The sequence below is a fragment of the Pleurodeles waltl genome, chromosome 3_1, assembly GCF_031143425.1.
Source record: "Pleurodeles waltl isolate 20211129_DDA chromosome 3_1, aPleWal1.hap1.20221129, whole genome shotgun sequence".
In the NCBI taxonomy this organism is placed as follows: domain Eukaryota; kingdom Metazoa; phylum Chordata; class Amphibia; order Caudata; family Salamandridae; genus Pleurodeles; species Pleurodeles waltl.
In genome coordinates, this window is record NC_090440.1 from 772,175,284 (window position 1) to 772,195,333 (window position 20,050).

The 20,050-nt window shown below is 46.0% G+C and overlaps 1 protein-coding gene across 3 annotated transcripts in view; it reads right to left on the reverse strand.

Annotated features, from left to right (window-relative positions):
* USP47 (ubiquitin specific peptidase 47) overlaps positions 1-20,050 on the reverse strand; it is a 1,215,141-nt gene that overhangs the window by 541,422 nt on the left and 653,669 nt on the right. For all 3 annotated transcript variants that reach the window (XM_069223601.1, XM_069223600.1, XM_069223599.1), the window contains one exon: positions 3,012-3,116. In XM_069223601.1, coding sequence (XP_069079702.1) covers positions 3,012-3,116 — 105 coding nt within the window. The remainder of the gene's footprint in view (positions 1-3,011; positions 3,117-20,050) is intronic.

A 20,050-nucleotide genomic window follows, 5' to 3' on the forward strand; every position in this document is an offset into this window, starting at 1 on the left:
GGTATCGTCATCATCAGGTTCAGGCAGGTTATAAAGAAAGAGAGTGTGAAATGTGCGACTTTGGTGGAGGTTGCAGATGATTTGCTTCTGAGTCCGAAAGGACTATCAGCTCCTCTACGACAATGGTGGAGTCAGTGAAAGCATGGTTGCTCTGGGCTCCTGTGTTACTCATGCAGCTGTGTGGAACTAAGAAGTAGGCACTGGCCCCGGAGTCAGGGCTGATGCTGGAATGGGGTTGATAGGGACAATCAGCAACAGCCCCCTCGGATTCTTAGTGCCTGAAAGCACCCCAGAGAGATTTGTAGGGTACCAAAGATCTACAGCATGCCTCCTTGAAGGCAGATATCTGCTGTAGTGTTGATGAACGACCAGGCAACTCGAGTCGCATAAGGACTAAAGCTGGGACTGACTCTGAGGTCAGAGATCACGACAGTGTTACTTTGGGTGCCACACGACTCCTGGTAGGAGAGGTATGCTTCCTCGTCTTATGCTTCTTGTTCTTCGACTTACCTGATGACTGAATGAGAAGAAGGGCATGCGTGGGATCAGCCCTGGGAATTAGAGCGCGTCGGCACCCTTGACTTTGAGCAGGACAGGCCTTAAGTGTCTTTCTGAGATGTTCTGAGACAGAGCTTGGCCTTGTGACGCTAAATGACCTTAGGATTAATTTGAATGCATTTTTCACACAATGCTAAGCTGTGTAAAGAGCTCACACACCAGAGACAGACTTAGTGAGTGTGTCACTGAAATTTGTTTGTAGAAATCCTTACAAGGTTTGAATCCTGTTTTGGCGGTAGACATGTCCTTACACACAGGTTAAAAAGTTCTAAAATAATGTCTGTCAGACCTGACAGAATTTGAGGGAGTGAGCTCCGGCAGAAGGTGCAGAAAAAACGGGAACTGACGTCAGTGCTCAGAGGTGGCAGGTACGTAGGGACCCTTACATTAAATCTGGGGAAGGATGGATCCGACACAGATCCACACTACACCATCCTCAACACACAGGTTGCTGAAGAGAATCTTCTGGACCCAGTCTGGCGCCTTGGTATTTACTAGGTGAGGAATCTGCAATTAGAAGTATTCATCAGAATCTACAATTAGAAATATCTGTCAAAATTACCTTAATGGTAAACCTTGATCTTCAGTGGATACAGGATCTTATTCACTATCTGGGCCTTAATTTGACTAGCAACATTGATTTCCCCAAAATATTGGAGACACTCTTCAAAGATCACTACAGGTGGATGAAATCAGACAGTCCTTAGTTTAGCAAACTGTCAAATGATAAAATGAACATTCTACAGAGACTTCATGTAGTTCATACTCTTCCCCTGATAATTCCCACACATATTTGTAAAACCATTAGGCAGAAGTTGGAAGCATTTAGGTGGAACAATAAATGCCCATGAGTGTTCAGATCACCTCTACAAGGATTAGCGGAGGGCCTTGGCATCCCTAATTTTGAACAGAGCACCTGCTTTGGAATGGTTGAGGGATAGTACAATTAGTACAAGGAATTTCTAGGGAGAAAGATTATTCCCTCATCCAACTATGGTTTCCAAGTAGATATTGGCACTCAATGATCAGATCCCCGCTGCCCTTCCTGCCTTCACACCCGACCACAGACATTTTACTCCCTGAATAAATTAGATTTACAGATGGGATGACAACCCACCCCGTCCACTTAACACTGATTGTGCATACTCCTCACTGTGCTCCAGGACTGACAAAAAGATGTTTAAGTAGCAGATGAGATACTATGCCGTACACTTACACCTCTATTATGGCACAGTCCACCGCTGAGACCTGCTACACACTGTTTCACATGACTCCAACAGACTACTTTAAACTTCATTGGGCTACTAAACCTGACATACAATTTAGTGGTTCTAGAGAATTCACAAAGATAGAAGACATTTCTAAGAGGGGTAAGCTAGTCATGGGAACCTTAGCTCCGCTGTGACTACACAATCCCAGGCATACATGGCAAAATGGGAGTCTGGCTTGGACCCCCCTCCCCATCCGAGATGACAAATGGGCAATTGTATGGATAGGCAGGAGCCCAATCTGCTCTTAATTAAAGGAGAATGTGTCGAACATCATGATGGCCTGGTACTGTGTTCCAGCTAGACTGGGTGCCACGCACAGTGAATCTGATCTTTGTTGCAGGGATTTTTGGGTAGCAGGACATGCTAGAACACATGTGGTGGGCTTGTCCAGCAGTAATGAAATTATAAGGGAGATGGTGGGTTGTGATGTCCTGCTGGGTCAACTGCTTTATCTAATGGGCTACATAGGTGACCCTCTTAACGCCACATGGAAACCGATCACCCATATATGCATCTCATCATAGGTCAAAAGTGGCAAACCCAAGAAGTAATTCCCAAAGTTCTGGGGTGGACCAAAATCTGAAACCTACATGTTAAGGAATACCTGACTGCCCAGGTTAGGGATAGACTAAAAAACTTAAATGTTCTACCTGTTCCCTATACTTGACACTTGTAAAGCACTCTGATACCCTCTAGGGCCATGTTCACCCTATAAGAATAAATACATGTGCAACATTTTTAAAGCACATTTAAGCCATGAGCCACAATGTTGTAAGGCCAAGAGTTTTCTATCTCAGTTTTCAGATCTGCCTTATGTGGGGTGGAGGCAGTGTGCATGGGAACGCCCTTAAAGTAGAGTGCCCTTTCTTCATTGTTAACACCAGAGTCTTGTCCACAGATGCTACTTTGCTGCAGTGTCACATATGAGGGAGAAATGATTCACTTTTTCAATGTGTTCTTGACTGATCATTTTAAACCGGCATGGCATAGTCCACAATATTCTATGTGTCTTTTCAAAACCTATTTCCATATATGTACTCTGCACATTAACAAAATCACAAGAAGTTCTTAAAAACAATAACCCTTATATTAACTGTAACATCCCTCACTAGTCCCTCCTTTTATAAGCAACACAGACAGAGGGAGAAAAAGAGTATGTGTGAATGGAATTAATGGAGATACCTTGTAGGCAATTTCTACTGCTTCCTTCATGGTCTTATCTTTATGAACTTCCAGTTTATTCTCCATCATTATTTGTTTCACTGGATGGAGGCAGAACAGCTTTATCTGAAAAGGAAAAGTGAATGAAAATACAGTAACAAATAAATGAGCAAGGTTATTTGAATAAAAAGATGAAAATGCTACCAGAAGATTCTCCACCACATACATAAAGTTTAAACCGCAATTGAGAGTATTCCAAAGTGAAAGACATCTACATTTAAATAGATTTTAAATAGAACCTTTATTCTCCAGAAAATGACAATTCCTTGCCACTTCCGCCAAACCTTTACCAGAATACCGTAATAGACTTTGTAGGAAGTTATCCTGTTATGTGGTGAGCACCTATGGAGTTATCACCTTATACCAGGTCCAGGTATACCCTCTGAGTGAGGTGCAGGCATTGTCTAGGTAGCCAGGGCTCTCTAGAGGTAGCTGTGCATGAGCAGCCAAGACTTATTTAGGAGACATGCAGAGCTTATGCAAAATCACTATAGTCACACAGCACTTACACACATAAAAGAACCACACAGTGTTACAAAACTACTTTATAAGGGTGACACAAATACTAGAATACTGAATAGGCAGTCCCCTAACTGGAGGTAAGTAAACACACTATTATATACGCATTAGCAATCAGTAAATAGCATTGAAAGCAAGAAGCATTGGTAAGAGCAATAGCAAATAGAGAGGGCCCTAGGAGAAGGCCAAACCATATACTAAAAAAGAGGAATGTGAAAAGCGAGAACCCATCCAAGGAGGTGGAATCAGTAGAAGGGAGCTGGAGGAACTAGGAACCCCAAGAGGTGAGTACCAAGGCGACCCCAAGCGACCAGGAGAGCAGAGGCAAGTACCTGGTTTCCCCAAAACCAACAGGAGGCCTTTGGAAAAGGATTATGCAAGACCCAACCAAGACAGAAGAACCCAAAGGTGGAGCCTGACAGAAGAGGACCTGCAAAGGAAGGAGACCAAGTCCAGTTTGCGTTGGAGTGTCCGGTGGTGGCAGGGCCACTACTCACCCTTCTATGGATGCAGGACCAGGTCGACAGTGGACAAAGAAGGCCAGCAGTGCAGCACAAGAGCTGAAAAGAAGTCCTAGAAGTGATGTTGGCAGTCGAGATGCAGTCAGTGGTGCTGGAAAACCATCAACAAGCCTTCGCAAATGGAAGAGAAGAAGGTTTACAAAGCAGAAGGGGACCAGCAAGGTCCAGGGGACTCGATCCAAGAGCGGCGCTAGAGCAGCGGGCAGGAGACTGTGCATTGCAGGAAGAAGTGCTCGAGGCTGGGGATACACGGAGCCTGAGGATCCCTTGGAGGAGGAACAAAAAAGCCTTGGTAACTGCAAGAGGCACAGTACATAGGGGCACTGTCCTGCAAGGAGAGGCAAGGGCTTACCGGCTCCCAAGTTGGACAACAGGCAGAGAGGACAAAGGGGACTTCTCCAGACTACCGCCTGTGATGCAGGATCCACGCAATACTGGAGGAGAGAGGATCCATGCAGCCGGTTGTCATTGCAGTTGGTGCTGCAGGCGCAGGGAAATGATTCCTTCACTCCAAGGGAGATTCCGTCTTACCTATTGTGCAGGCTGAAGACTCATTGCCCTCAAAGGATACACAGCCAGGGAAATGTTGCAGTTGCTGGAAGGAGCCGGAAAAACAATGTTGCAGAGCGGAGTCATCACTGTAGTTGCAGAATGTCGGTTCCTGGAGGATCCAGTTGCAGTCCCAGTGGCCAGAAGATGAACTAAATGATGCAGGAGTCCTGCTGGCATCTTGCACGTCGAATCTGAGGACCCCACCCAAAAGGGAGACCCTAAATAGCCCAAGAAGGGGGATTGGTCACCTACCAGGGTGATAACCTATCAGGAGGGGGCTGTGACGTCACCTATCTTACCTGGCCACTCAGATGCTCCCAGGGGCCGCTGACCACTTGGGTTCAAGATGGCAGAATCAAGTGGCCACCAGGAGGAGGTCTGGGCACCACCTCTAGGGTGGTGATGGACAGGGGCTTGGTCACTACCCTTTCCTTTGTCCAGTATCAACCCAGAGCAGGGACAGGGGAGGAGGTGAGACTGGTGGGGTTGGGGGGGGGGGGGCTCCTTGGTCTGGTGCAAAACTGTTTATGCAAGGAGGGCACCAAATGTGCCCTTCAAAGCATAACAGTGGCTTGGGGAGGCTACCCCTCCTAGGCCATGTAACAACTATTTCCAAGGGAGAGGGCGTTACCTCCCTCTCCCACTGGAAATCCTTTGTTCTGCCTCCTTCTGCCTGAACTGGTCAAGCAGCAGGAGGGCAGAAACGTGTCGGAGTGGTGCAGCAGCGCAGGCTGCCCAGAAAATCCCAGAAGACTGGTAGGAGCAATGCTGGGGGTCCTCTGAGGAGTCCCCAGAGTGCATTGAATCATTCAACCAATACTGGCAACTGTATTAGAGTATGATTGCTACATGTTTGAAGTCTGGGATAATGGAGCTGGAATTCGCAGGGGCACTTCTGTTCATGCAGGGGTGCCGTCACACACAGGTACCTGTATCCTGCTGTCTGAGCTTGGAGGGCCTACAATAGGGGTGACTTACAGAGACCGTGTGTAGTGACCTATAGTGAAAGGGTGCACGCACCTTTTTGCTCAGTCTGCAATGGCATGCCTGCAGACACATTTTGCATGGGCTCCCATGGGTGGCACAATACATGCTGCAGCCCATGGATGAACCCCTGGTACCCCATGTCCTGGGTACCCAAGTACCATATATTAAGGACTCATTTTGGGGCCCCAGTATGCCAATTGTGGGATGTGCAAAGGCCTAAGCAACCAAATTTAGAGGGAGAGAGCACAATCAATGGGGGTCCTGGTTAGCAGGATCCCAGTGAAAACAGTTAAAACACACTGACAGCGGAAAAAAGTGAGGGAAACCATGTCAAAGAGAGGGTACTTTCCTACAGACTTACCAGGTGGTCCAATAGTAATGAAATTAGAAAGATTTTGCTATTGTTTTTCAAAATTTGTAAACCACCTTCTTTTACTTTCCATTTTAATCTTCCTGTCAAGCCCAGAAATTACCAGTTATATGACGGGAAAAGAGGGAAATTAAGTTACACAGAACTTATCTCATGGCTCATATATTAACAGTACCCCCCTATGCTAGACACATCTTAAGGTTTTCAAGTAGAAGAGCCACATTACATCCATCTTCCAGTCCCAGGTTTCAGAGTGGTAAAGGATAGTTATGATAAAGAAATAGTAACATTGATAATAAAAAAGTTACCCTCCTGAGTCATGGTAAAAAAAACAATAACAATATGCCCCAGCTTCCAAAAGAGGAATATTTCATTTCATCAACATAACAGTACCTGATTTTCTGAGGAACACAGACTAAAACAACAATATTCAACTGAAGGCTTAGGGTGGCTAACCAATAACTTGTTTAAATAGATTTTCAAAAAGTGAATTTTAAAGTACAGTGTCCAATAAAGCTGGCTAAAATACCTCAAATATTGCCAGAAGTCACAAAGTGAAGCTCCGCAAAAAAATGACTAGTTAGGCAGTGTAAGAATTTAATAGTTGCTTTAGGGTATATATAACTGCTGGAGCCATCTTTCTGTTCATTGTAACCATGCCTATAAGTTCTGCGTATCAAACAGGCATACACTCTCATTTCCAAGCATGGGGTTTTATGCACGAAATTTCTGATTAGCGTGCTCAGTGACGAAAGAATACATTTTTTTATCTATTTTAAAGGTCTGTGCATACTCTTAAGACTCGGAATCCTGCATCTGTGTAATGCCCTTTTTTCAACTTCATAACAGACCCCCATCAAAGCCCTGTATATGAAAGCCCATGCATGTATGTCTTGCCCCACTTGTGCAGCATATGCTAACTTGAAATGCGGGGGGAATCTCCTTGCTCCCGTCTCTGACACACAGATATATTTTTCTTTTGTAAATAAACTTTTCTTTTTAGATTCCGAGAGACCACACACATCTAGCCAGGAAGTGCCTACCTTGACTAGAAGCAAGGAATGGGGCTGGAGCCCACGCATGGAGCCCAGGCACTGAAAGCAAAATTCTGTTGGGGGGGAACTTCGGTGTAGGATGGTCATGAGTTCACCTCACCGATCAGGTGACAGAATGAGACTACATTGCGAAAATGTTGGAATGTAAAGTCTGATTGGGTTAGTTTACTAAGGATTTGAAGGGCATTTTGAAAACTGCTATTTGGACAGGTAACAAAAGATTAAACCAGTTTGGGTAGGTACTGGACTAGTCTCAGGATACAAGGAGTTAAAGTGTGTGTGGAATTCCTTGTAGGGAACAGGAATCGAAGTGAAGACAATCCCATCATAGTTTCCAGCGGATGAATGTGTTAAACAAAGAGGGGCACTGAATTACACCGAAAACTCTGCAAGCCTTGACAAGTTCTGACCAGTGGATTTTGAAAGTAAGGGGGTAAGTGGACAAACATGAAATATCTTACTTACATTCTCCAATGAAAACATATAGTAAAGAGCCATTAGTCCCAACTTTTATTTTTTACCGATCTGCTCTCCCCTTCCAAGTGGATGAGCTGTGGCACAAGGCTGGAAACATAATAATGATTTCTTGCTTATGAATGAATGAGTGCATAGTCAGGGAAATGTGGGCAGAAATGTTGAAACAAGGGAAAGAAGCCTTGGCTAAAGGGTCTGCCGTCCATGTGATGTACCACAAGCATGGGAAAAGCATGTATAGGTATATAGAACAGTGGGCTGAATTGAACAATGATGGGGAGAAATCCTTTCCTGAAGACGGTAAGTTTGACCTAATGTACCTAAATTATCTTAGAACTCGATTAAAACAACCCAAAAGTGAGGCAGATGCTACTCAATGGGCAGTTTTCGTTAACCGAAACAGAGGGAACAACCAACAAGTCTCAGATACAGAGAAAGAAAAAACAAACATGAGAAACTGAAATGCCAAACCACCCACTTGAGGGAGAGGAGTTAGGCTTGTACCCCTACTGCTCTGCCTCCTCATTTACTTTCCAACTAATCAATCAATAGATTTGTGGAGTGCTACTTGTCACCTGTGAGGGTAAACAGGCGCTGGCAGGGTCCAGTTGATTAGCCAAATAGCCAGGTCTTCAGGGTTGTCTGGAATTTTAGAAGAGATGGGTAGCTCGTTCCATGTCTTCGCTGGTAGGTCAGAGAAGGAGCGACCTCTGCATCTGCTATGTTGGATGCGCAGGGTAGGAGTTAGAGAAACGGACTCGGAGTAGAGGTGTCTGGTGAGCTGCTAGTAGTTCAGGCAGCGGTTCAAGCAGGAGGACTGCAGTTGTGTAGGGCCTTGTATGCATCGGTCAGGAGTTTGAACTGGCACCTTTTCTGTACAGGGAACCAGTAGAGTACCCTGAGTTAGGGGGTGATGTGGGTTCGTCTAGGGAGATTCAGGACGAGTCTGGCTGCAGTGTTCTCTATGGTCTGTAGTCGTCAGATGAGGTGAGCTGCAATCCTTGCGTAGAGAGCATTGCTGTAGCGAAGTCGGCTGGTGATGAGGGCTTGATGATGGCGCGCCTGGAGCTTTCGGGTAGCCATTTGAATATCTTATGAAGCATGCAGAGGATGAAGAAGCAGCAGGAGTAAACTGAGTTAACCTTAGTCGTCACAGTTAATTGTTATCCAGAATGATTCCTAGTGTGGTCAGTGGGAGTAGGAGTATGTAAGAATTCTGAGGGCCGTTTGGATCCGTCCCATCGACTGTTTTTGTTTCCCAAAAATCAGTACCTCTGTCTTGTCCGTGTTGAGCTTCAGGCAGTTGTCCTTCATCCAGTTGGTAACATCTGTCATGCAGTGGTGGAAGTTGGTCATGGTGGTGTCTTTGGAGAGGGAAAGGATGAGTGAAGTGTCGTCTGCATAGAATATGATGTTGAGTCCGTGGGTTTTGGCGATGCTGGCCAGAGGTGTTGAAGAGGATGGGGCGAATGAGGATCTTTGAGGTATTCCATTGATGATTTCCTTGGTTTTGAAAGTGAAGATGGACTTTTTGCATTCTTTTGGCGAGGATACAGGTGATCCAGCTAAGGGTGGCTCCTTGGATGCCTATGTTGTGCAAACATTGTGATCATTGTGTGATGGGAGACCATATCGAAGGCTGCCGAGAGGTCTAGGAGGATCAGACCTGCGGTCTCTCTTCGGTCAAGGAGGGCTCAGATGTTGTCGCCAGCTGCAATGAGGGCTGTCTCAGTGCTGTGGTTTCAGCGGAACCCAGATTGGGAGAAGAGTTGTTGGATGATTGCTTTTTTAAATACTTTGGCTGGAAATGGGAGCAGGGAGATCAGTCAGTAGTTGTTGAGTTTGCTTAAGTCTGCCGATGGTTTCTTTAGTAGACCGTTGAATTTCGCAAATCGCACCAGAGAAATCAGTATTAGCAGAAGATAAGAATGACAACATACTAGACACTTTGAGATATCCAATGCCAGTGGCCTTCGTCAGAGGTGCATCAGTGGTGATACCAGGAAACAGCAGCACCAGTAATTCAACTGGCAAAACCGGTACAGGCACATATTGTACATACGAGTGCTGAAAGCAACAAACTGCACAGCATGAGATGCTGGTGCAGTGCTCTAGACAAGTGGCTGGCTTCACAACATCGCACTTTCTTTAGAGCTTTTTCTCACTAACAAAGACAGACAACTTCCACTATTGAGTGCATGTTCAGTAAGTCAGTGATACTCCTATATGCAGGATAGGGCCCCTTTGACATCGAGGACGTGACTCACTCTACAAAGGCTTTGTGCTGAGAAGGTTTTAAGGACAAATTTCAGGTCTTATAATAGCATTTCATACTGAAAATGATCCTTTCTCACAAGAAATATTGCAGAGACGCACACAATAATCTGTCACAGTGTCCTGGATCACACTTGCACATAAAGTGACAGAAGTCCTTAGACCTTTCTTCTGCTGACTGAGACTAACATCTTACTCTCTTTCTAGAGGTACTATTGACCAAAGAGAAGACATGAGACCATTCCTGACTGTGACCACAATGATGGAAAATGACTGAGTCATCCCTCAAGAATAGAGGATCCGGCTATGGAGGTCTGAACCTCTATAAAAAATTGAAGTAGCTGATTCTGCCAAACAGGCGTGAAAAAACATTCTATAACTGGATTCTGAAGTCCTGGATGACTAGTGATTAGGTGTTTAGATAATGACAGACTACTTTGAAAAAGGAGACCCCACTCAAATATGGACTTTACTCCCCCGGATACACCATGTAACTCCATTACATTGTAAACTGGTGAAGACAAATCTGTCGGCATTGGAAAAGTAATCCATAGACCTGAAGAAAGTCAGCTGAACTGACACAAGTGACACTGGTGGTGGCATTGCAGGCAGTACAACAACAAGCTTGGCTGTTGAATTCTGCCAAGGCTTTGATGATAGGACTGTTACCTCAATTATAGAGGTACAATCAATTTTAGGAGAAAAAGATCTGGAATATTGAGAGCCTCAAGCGGATCATGAACGCACTGACATGCAATTTTTCTATCCATTTCGCTGAATGGTGGGTCCTGACTTCGAATTGTGTTAAAAGTTGAAGATCCTCTTGAATAAAAAGGCTTAATCCTCTCTGACAGAGTGCTGTCTTTATGTCAAACCTGCTCACTACCAAACCTGTGCCTCTCATAGCCAGCCTCGACTTCAATAGAAAACAGAGATATTACTAATGAAAAATCATCTTTTGGTTTTACATTTGGGATTCCTGAGAGGGGTTTTGTTGAAGGGCCATCCCCTCCAGGCTCTCAAGTTCTCAGAATGAATTGTGTTTTTTATTATTCCAGGTGATTGCTAGCTTTCTTCTACCTTTCATAAAAGCAAAACTTCTCTATTTCCTTCAACAACCCATTGAGATTTTACTACTGTAAGGACATTCTTCCCGGAGTAAGACTCCGGTTGGAAGACAATACATAAAAGATGAGGACCCCTCTAAGCCTGGTTTTTGTCTCAAAAAGCACACTACATACATATGCCCAGAAATGCTGTCATGAATGAACAAGAGAACATTCTAGAAATACAAAATATTGTGTAAGATTTCAAAATAAAAATGGTCTGTGAGGCTTTTCAAGTGAGAAATAAAAAATAAAACAGCAGAGCTCAGAGATCCAGAATTCTATTTACAGAAATTGGAAAATTGAAGAGAAATGCTACTTCCCTTTTAATCAACTGCTTGTAGTACTGTAAATGAAAATATTTACTTACCTGTAATTTCAGTTCTAATAAAAAATGCATTTTTCTTATACCTGCAGGCATATTACTTGCATTTCTTGATCTGAGACATGGCAAACAGGTCCAACGCAGGGAAGCCCCACTTGCTGAAGATGTAGTTCACTGAGCATACCTAGCTGGTTGTAACGACCACTTGGACGGTGTTCCACTGTGACATCCACTTAGTTGGAGATTGGCTTGTCCCAAAGCATTAATGCTTCTTTAGACAGACGGGGCCTTGTTGCCCTTTGCTTCGAGATTTAATACATGGACGTTGTGTTGTTCTCAATGATCAGAATATCCGGTTCTTAAAACTTGGGATGAAACAACTATAGGTCAAGTCTTATTGCCCCCAGCTCCTGGGTGTTCATATTGAATGGTCATCTGACCAGAGGCCTCTGGTCATCAGTTCCTGCATATGGGCTCATCAGCCCTCTACTGGTGCACCTGTTGACATCACTATCCTTTCTCTCAAGGGCTGAAAAGAAAGGCCTGCACTGATGTGCGATAGAAACCATCACAGCAGTGCCTGTTTCAGCCTGCTTGTTACCTGGACGATATCCCATGATCCAGTCATTTGTTGTCATTGTTAATCTAGCTACTGGTTTAGGGGCCTCATCCTGAGCCTGCAGAAGGATATTAGTAATGTGTAGGATGACAATGGGTTAAGAAGAGGCTTGTACAGCGAGAAACCTTTTTATTTGGAGCAAAAGGTTTTTGCCAAGGCCTGCAGTTATGTGTCCTTTCCATTAGGGGAAAGCTTTTTGTAGCTAAATATCCAGCCAGAGTAACTCCTAAAAACTGTTGCCTTGTTACTGGGTCAACCAAATATTTCTCAGTGTTCAGTGCCAGGCTCAATCTGTACACTTGGGGATTTATCTGGCTATACTAACTTTAGAGATGGGGATTCCCAGGTAAGGGTTTGCATAAGCAACATACAGTTGCTTAGTTTTATAGATGGATTTCAACCTATCACTGTTATGCATTAATACCCTTATGACATCTGGGGTGTAATGAACTTTCTGCTACTCACTTTGCCTGTGGGAAGAAAATGGGCAACTCTTTTGTCTGGTTTTCACGAAAAGGGGAAACCATCTTTAGGAGAAACACGGGGTTTGTTCATAAAACCATTCTAGTACTGTGCATCTGGACAAAAGGTTCATCCTCTGTTAAAGGCTGCAACTCAGTAACTCTTCTCGGTGTGGTAATGTCCACAAGACAAACACAGCATGCCACAAAACTGTAGGATCTCAAGAGGAGGCCCTATAAGTCTTAATACTATACTGAGGTCCCAGGCTGGGACGTTCTAGGAGAAGTTACTCTTATGGCCCTCTACGAAGTCCTAGGAAATGTCAACAGTGACAAGTGTTCTGCATTTTGTTTTCAAGCTGCTACTCCAGAAATATTACTAGAAGCTCATGCTAATCCTGCCTTTTGACGATGTAGCAAGTAGCAGATGATATCCAGAGCTAATGCTGCAAGGGGATCTAAGCAATATCCTAAGCAAAATGTACAAATCCTGGCTGAGTAACAGCCGCATGCTTTGTGTTTAAGTGACTCATGCAGGATTCACATACACCCATCTGGACGTTTAGGATAATCAAATTCTAAAACTTTAGGTGCCAGATGGCTGGGTTCACCTCCCTGAGGTTTGGATGTATCTGCTGCCCCTGATGCAGCGTCAGGAGGTCACCTCTCTGTGGTCATTATTTTAATGTAAAAGGATTGATATATTTGGAAGAATTGAATACTTTGGCTGCCTTGTCCAAGATGGGGTGCACAGAACTAGGAACAAGGATGTTTGCCTCACTACATGGAATCAGGGCAAGTGGAGGAAAGATCTGACCAATTGATCCATAGTTCATTGCCCATGAACTGTGGGTATCAGGAACAAAGCTTTGGCACTTTGTGTTTTTGATAGTGGCAGACTGTAGGTGTATCTCATTTTTGGAAGTTCATGTGAAGTACTTGAAGTTTAATCTCCATTCATGTAAATGTTAGCAGGTCTGTAAAGTTATTGTACACTACAGACACTTTTCCACTAACAAATGAATGTGACTGCCAACAGCCCATCTTCAAATTTTCAGAGCTAGCACTGACAACTGGGTCAAATGGGTCCCATCTAGCTTCTGGATTTGTAAGGAACCTGCAGCTATACCAGATAATGTGTTACCAAAGGTAAGAAAGTTGTTCATCTGCTAGAGTCTTCTATCCGCAGATTCCTTACCTTTGATTTTCCCAGGCGTCAGATGGATCGGGAAAGAAAAGAAAACCTGCGGAACACCCGCGCTACAGTGCCAGTCACATATTTCTGTCCTTAGATGACCAGCCCCGGCTCATTTTGTATAAGAATGGGGCTGGTACCACCGGCGGCATCAGGAGCATCACCAGTGTTGGGGAGGGTCACCTGGGTAAGACTGGCGCTGATTCCAATCCAGACTCTGACCCCTGACACTCCGCTGGAGCCAAGGCCAAAGCCACCAACGTGTATTCGGCTGGAGTCTTATCTGACCCCGTGGGGCCCAAAGGTGCGCCAGAGGTGTCAGCCCCCTCAAATATGAGGTGCATGGCTTCGTACAACTCCTTTCTTTGAATAGGTGTTGACCCAGTCCACGGAAAGAGTGGGAAATGCAGTTGTACATGGCTAATGGCTCTGCAGAACTGTCCCAGGAGCGCTGATGTTCCCCACTTGTCTTTGTCAGCCGACGGACAAGGTGAAGTCGGAATCCTCTTGGACCTCTTCTGCCTCTTTCCCGCGAGTCCCAAGGATGTTGAAAGGGTGTAAGAAGACTTGGGGTTCCGAGATCAGTCCCGTAACCTCCTTCTCAATGGGGGCAGAGGCATTCTTGGAGTTGTGCACACCAATGTTGCTGACTGCCAGGCCATAGGCAGCTTTAGGGACCGCTCCTACAAAGCCTTCGGCGCTATGGCCCAGCAGTCCAAGCAGCACATGGAGTCATGGCTGAGCTTGAGGCACCACAGACAAACGAGATAGGGATCAGGGACATGCGCGGTGAAAGGCACTACTTCGTTTGAACCAAGCCTTCCTTGAAGATATTCTCAACACACTAGCAAAAACAACTCGACAAAATGTTGAAAAAAGGCCTGTCAAAAAGCAACAGATGGCTAGCTCTCAACAGACATGCACTAACTGGAGTGGCAAGAAAAGAACTAACATCCGTGCACCTTGGTGGCACCTATATGGGTGGCCGTACATCACGTCTGGAGCCCACGATGCTACGCGGAGCTGAATGGAACCACTTGCTGGTGCAAGTGATAGGTCTTGCTCAGAAAAAGTTTTCGATTCAGCCTGACTCCTTTGAAAATCAAAGGTAAGGCATCTGCAGCTAGAATTCTCAACCAGATACCTGTATATCATGCTATTTGAGGGCTGTCTCCCTCCCCCCCCACATACCTACATCAGGGTATAAACTGTTTTGAGTCTGAACTGGATGCTGCCAATTCCAGGTGGCTCATATGGCAACTCTTCTTTTCTGAAGTCCAGGTACCCTGAACCTTCATGTGGCTGAGGTGAATCTACAACTCTATAAGCACAGTGTCTGCGGTAATGGTCTCCTGCAGCTCAGGGTCATGAAATGGCCTACAGAGGAACACGTTCATCTTGTGCCACCATTTTAGGCTTTGCTGAGCACTGGGCTCCATCAGCACTAGATCTTTCTATTAACGCACTGCTTTTGACCACTGTGTTGCTAACTAGTTCTGTGGTGGATGAATGTGCAATCTTGACAACTGTTAAGCATGAAGCCATCATCCCCAAATGTTTAATTACCTTTCTCACCATGATGGGACGTTATATCTGAAAATAAGGCAGCAATTTCTGAAATACCATGATCCTCTCTTGGTTGTGAGGGTCTGAATTAAACACCCTGTTGCAATGTTTAGCACAACTCCTAAAAAAGGCTGGGTTTTGAGAGCTTGGAGATGTGACTTTTTTGCACTGATTATAAACTCTAATGTATGCAACCGAGATACACTCTGTTGAATGTGTGCAAGGCATTGCTTTTGGCTGCTCCTCCTTTCCAGACATTCGTCCAAGTACAGAAATATGGGAATTAAACTGTAACGTAGGTGTACCATCACCACCACCAAGCACTAGGTGGATATTCTTGAGGCTGTTGTGATCCTCAGTGTGAGAGCTATGAACTAATAGTGTTGTTCAGATACCACAAAATGCAGGTAGCGCTGATGTGTTGAATGTATTGGAATATGAAAATATGTATCGTTAAGGTCACAGGGTTTTCTCTGCAAGGCAGTGGAACACAAATCATGCAGTGCAGTTATTCTGAAGTGCCCCAAAAAGATGTACAGGTTCAATGGCCTGAGGTTAAGGATATGTGCAAGAGTTTTGGGAGAGGAGTAAGTACAGAGTGCAGACGTCTTGGCTTTGCTGATGAGGGAGTACTGGTTTGATTGTAGGCTTAGTGGGAATCACCTAGGTGTATCTTTCCCTGCGATAGTCTTAAGTGTTCTTGACTCAGTGCATCACAAGGTGATATCTTTAGTGATGAGGAACTGTAGCAAATACCCTTGCTGTACCACTGACAAGACCAACTTGCCCAAGGGTATTTCCTCCCACTGAGGAAGCAATAACCTTATTTTCACCCAACAGTTGTATTGTGTTCAGATGGAATGTGGTTGAGGCACTATTTGGAAAGAGAGGTGTACCTCTTGGAGCCACCTCTACACTTGTCTCTGCCTCTTCTATGGTTGCTGCCTCTTCAGTACACTTTAGATGCCTGGCCATCCTAAAAATAATGTTGTTGGTATTGTCTCTGCCTCTTCTATGGTTGCTGCCTCTTCAGTACACTTTAGATGCCTGGCCACCCTAAAACAAAATGTTGTTGGTATTCCTAAGTTTGGAAAGGGTTGAGGCACTGGCACTCCCACTATCCCTGCTGCAGATGTATGTGTATGTAGGAGGCTGGCTCAGTATATGGTGTACACCTATAGGTGAGGCACCCTGTACTGAGTCCAGACATCCCTTGGTGATAGTGTAAACAGCTTTGGATAACCAGAGCTCTCATAGGAGTAGCTGTGAAGAGCAGCTAAGGCTTATCTAGGAGGTGTGAAGTGGTTGACCATACCACACAGGTCAGTCAGTGAAGTACACACAGGAACGAACCACACCAGTGTTAGAAAAATATGCAATATTTATTTATGACACACACTTTAGAACTAATTTTAGTATATCTCCTAACAAGAGATATTGTCATACAAAAATATACTGAGCAAAAGGTAAGTAAAGGCATTAAATAACATGGGCCCCTATTTTTTTTTTTGTTTGGGGGGTTGGGGGCGGACATAGGACACTCAGGACTTAGGAAATACTAAAATCCCAAATGTAAGTAGGTAGGGTTCCCCAGGTGCCTGCGTGCAGAGTAGTAATCTTGGGTCAGTGTCCATAGGCTAACATGGCCGCGGTTTGTGTTTTCGCATTCCAGGGCCCTTCCCAGAAGGCCCCGAAGAAACCTGTTGGGACAAGGGAGATTGGATAGTGCCCCCATCCATGGATACACAGAACAGTAAAGTACCTGCACCAAGGAGCCCAGGTGCATAGGGGTGAATTTGTGTCTGGACCTCCCGCTGAAGTCAATGGGGATCTTGATTGTCCAGCTGCTGTCACGAACTGTGGACTGGATTGGTGGAACCCACCCGTAGATTCCGGAAGAACAGGACTTAGGGAAAAAGGGGACAGAGTCCAGACGATCCAGAGGTGCCCCGGCGGTGCACTGGGGCAATGCCCACCCATCTCAGTGATATGTCCTGAAGGACGATGGACGAAGAAGTGCAGCTGTGGAGTCCAGGCGATGCAGGAAGATCCCAGGAGTCGTCTACGAGCTGTCCCATGCCGGTCGTCGAATTGCACAGAGGTCAGTGAGGCCATCAACATGCTTTGGCAAATGCAGAGAAGCTTTGCACAGAGTTTGCAGAATTTGTGATGAACAGCAAGATCCAGGTGATCCAACCTTGGCAGGTAGGTCAGGGCCAGCCATCAGCAAGCAGGAGAGCCAGCAGGAATCTTGGGAGCACCCCCAGCAGAACTCTCTGGCAGCAGGCACTGGAAGTCACAGGGAGGCCTCAGCAGCACAGCAAAGAGGGATGCCCATGTCACAGAAGTTGCAGAGAGGACATCAATATTGGAGATGGAGAGTGCTGGAGGATGGAACTTCTTGGAGCTAGGAGGTCTGCGGGCTGAAGAGCTAACAAGCCTTGGCAACAACAAGGTGCACATGGTTCCAGCAAAGCAGCTCCAGGGAGGGACCACAAACTTCCCAGTAGTGAGGAAGATAGGTTAGACCTCTGGAGAGCCACAGAACCACCACCTCCGTTTCAGAGCCTCGGCAAGTCCAAAGGGCAGTAGGATCCACAAGCCTGTCATAGTCGATGAGGCACCTTCAGATGCAGGGGAGTGACTCCTTCACTCCAAGGGAGATTCCTTCTTACTTTCCTAAGTGCAAGGAGAGTCTCAGTGACTCTGGAGGATGCACAGCCAAGAGGTTGCAGAAGTTTTTGCAGAACTTGGAAAAAAAGTTACAGTAGGAGTCCTCCCCTACTGGTTACAATCTTGCTTCTAGTTCCAGCGAATAACAGCAGTGGTTCTGGTGTCCAGGTTGCAGAGGTGTCTTGCAGAGGAGACTTGCAGACTGTTCCTGAAGGTTTGCAGATTAATCTAGGGACCTACCCTCAAGGGAGCCCTTACATGACCCAGGAAGGGGAGTGGACAATTACTGCAGTGACACTTATTTGGGGGGGTTCAGGGATGTCACCCAGCTGGACCAACCAGTCAGATGCACCCGGGGGCCTCTGCTTATCTTTTTCCAAGATGGCAAAATCAAGTGGCCGCCTGGCGGAGCACTGTGCACCTCCCTAGGGGAGGAGCTGGACAGGGGGTGGTCACTCCCCTGTCCTTTGTGTGATTTCATCCCAGAGCGGTAACCGGGAGTTCCTGCACCAGTGCAAACTGGTTTATGCAAGGAGGGCTCCAAATGTGCCCTTCAAAGCAGTCTGGTGGTGCTCAGAGGCATCCCCACCCCAGCGACACCTTTTTCTAAAGAAGAGGTAGTCACATCTCTGTGCTACAGGACATCCTTTGTTCTGCCTTCCCCTGCCCAAGTTAGGCTCAGTTGCAGGAGGGCAGAACAGTGTCTGGGGCCCGAAGCAGCATGGGCTGGCATGCAGACCATGCAAGGCTGTACAAGCAGACATAGGGGATCCCTTAGCAAACCCGCAGAGTACAAGGTATCATGCAACTACCACTGGAATCAGTGTATTTGCATGATCCCAAAATGTTTGAAACTAAACATGCCTATGTTCGGTGAAGCCATTATGTAGTTAGATCTCTTGTGTTTCCCAGTGTCCACTACATACCTTTAAATGGCTTTCCCACACTTACAAAGCCCGGGGAATGGTGTCTGGAGTTTGTAGGGGCACCTCTGCTCATGTAGGTGTAACCTCACACTTGGAACCATGAACTCTGCCCTTGGGCTAAAGGGCCTACCTCAGGGGTGACTTAAGGAGTCGGAGTGCAGTGACCATGATAAAAGACAAACCTTATATGTGGACTGAAAGGTGCATGCACCATTGCACACATGCTGTAATGGCAGGCCTGTAGTCCCAGTTTGCATGAGCCCTTATGGGTGGCATAATACATGCTGCAGTCCATGGGGGTCCCCTGGTGTACCAATACCCTTGGTACCTTAGTACTATATACTAGGGACTTATATGGATGCACCAGTATGCCAATTGTGAGGTGTAAAAGTTACCTTACAACTAAATTTAGGGGAGAGAGCACTGACACTGGGGTCCTGGTTAGTAGGATCCAACTCTACTACAGTCTAAGCACACTGACACCAGGCAAAAAGTGGGGGTAACCATGCCAGAAAGGTGCTACTTTCCTACAGTGTAGAGCACCCATGGTCTCAGCAGTATCCCTATACTTCTTGATCTTCTCTAGCAAGTGCACAGGGCCAGCTCTCCACCTACTTTGCTGCCCCTCTGCCTGCTCCAGGATCTGCGTTCTACCAGGACCTCTCGCCTCTGCTGCCTTCTTTTTCATCCTTTTTGCTTCTACTCCCTCCTGTATCTCGCCCATTTTTCTTACTCTCCAAGCCATTATTTACCCTATTGCTTCCCTCTCACCTTATTCCTTCATTCTTTTTTGCTTTCTTTTTGCTTTTTAATTTTGTTTTATTTTCCCCTCTTTGGACCCTTTTAGTCCACATTTGCTGCTGCCCCTTTTTGCCCTTTTACAGCTCTTTTCTCCTGCTCCCGCCTCACCTTCTCCTTCCTGCCTTTTCGCAAAGCCCTGCCCACCGCCTCCTAGTGCACCTCCCAGGACCTTTTTAATAGCGGTTGCAGTGCAGCAGCACACAAATGCACACCAAAGGCTAGCTTGTTTGCTCGGGTCCGTGCCTGGACCATGCCCAGCACCAGGAACCCTGGTGCAACCACCCACAGCAACACTTTTATTGCCCTCCACCCTGGATGCCACCACGAACCCTGCCACCATGCAGCATAACACTACAGTAGGACCTTTTCTCTCCACCACTTCAGCCACAACACACAAGCCCCTCCCACCCCTCTCAGCAACACCCAGCTTAATCTAAGTGCAACACCAGCTACCCACCACCACCTCGTATGCACCTTCTTCAACACTTGCTCGCTCAGCAAACATGCCAACGAGGTCCGGGACCTTATCAACACGTCGCGCCTGACAGTCTTCCTAATTGACACCTGCCTCAACCC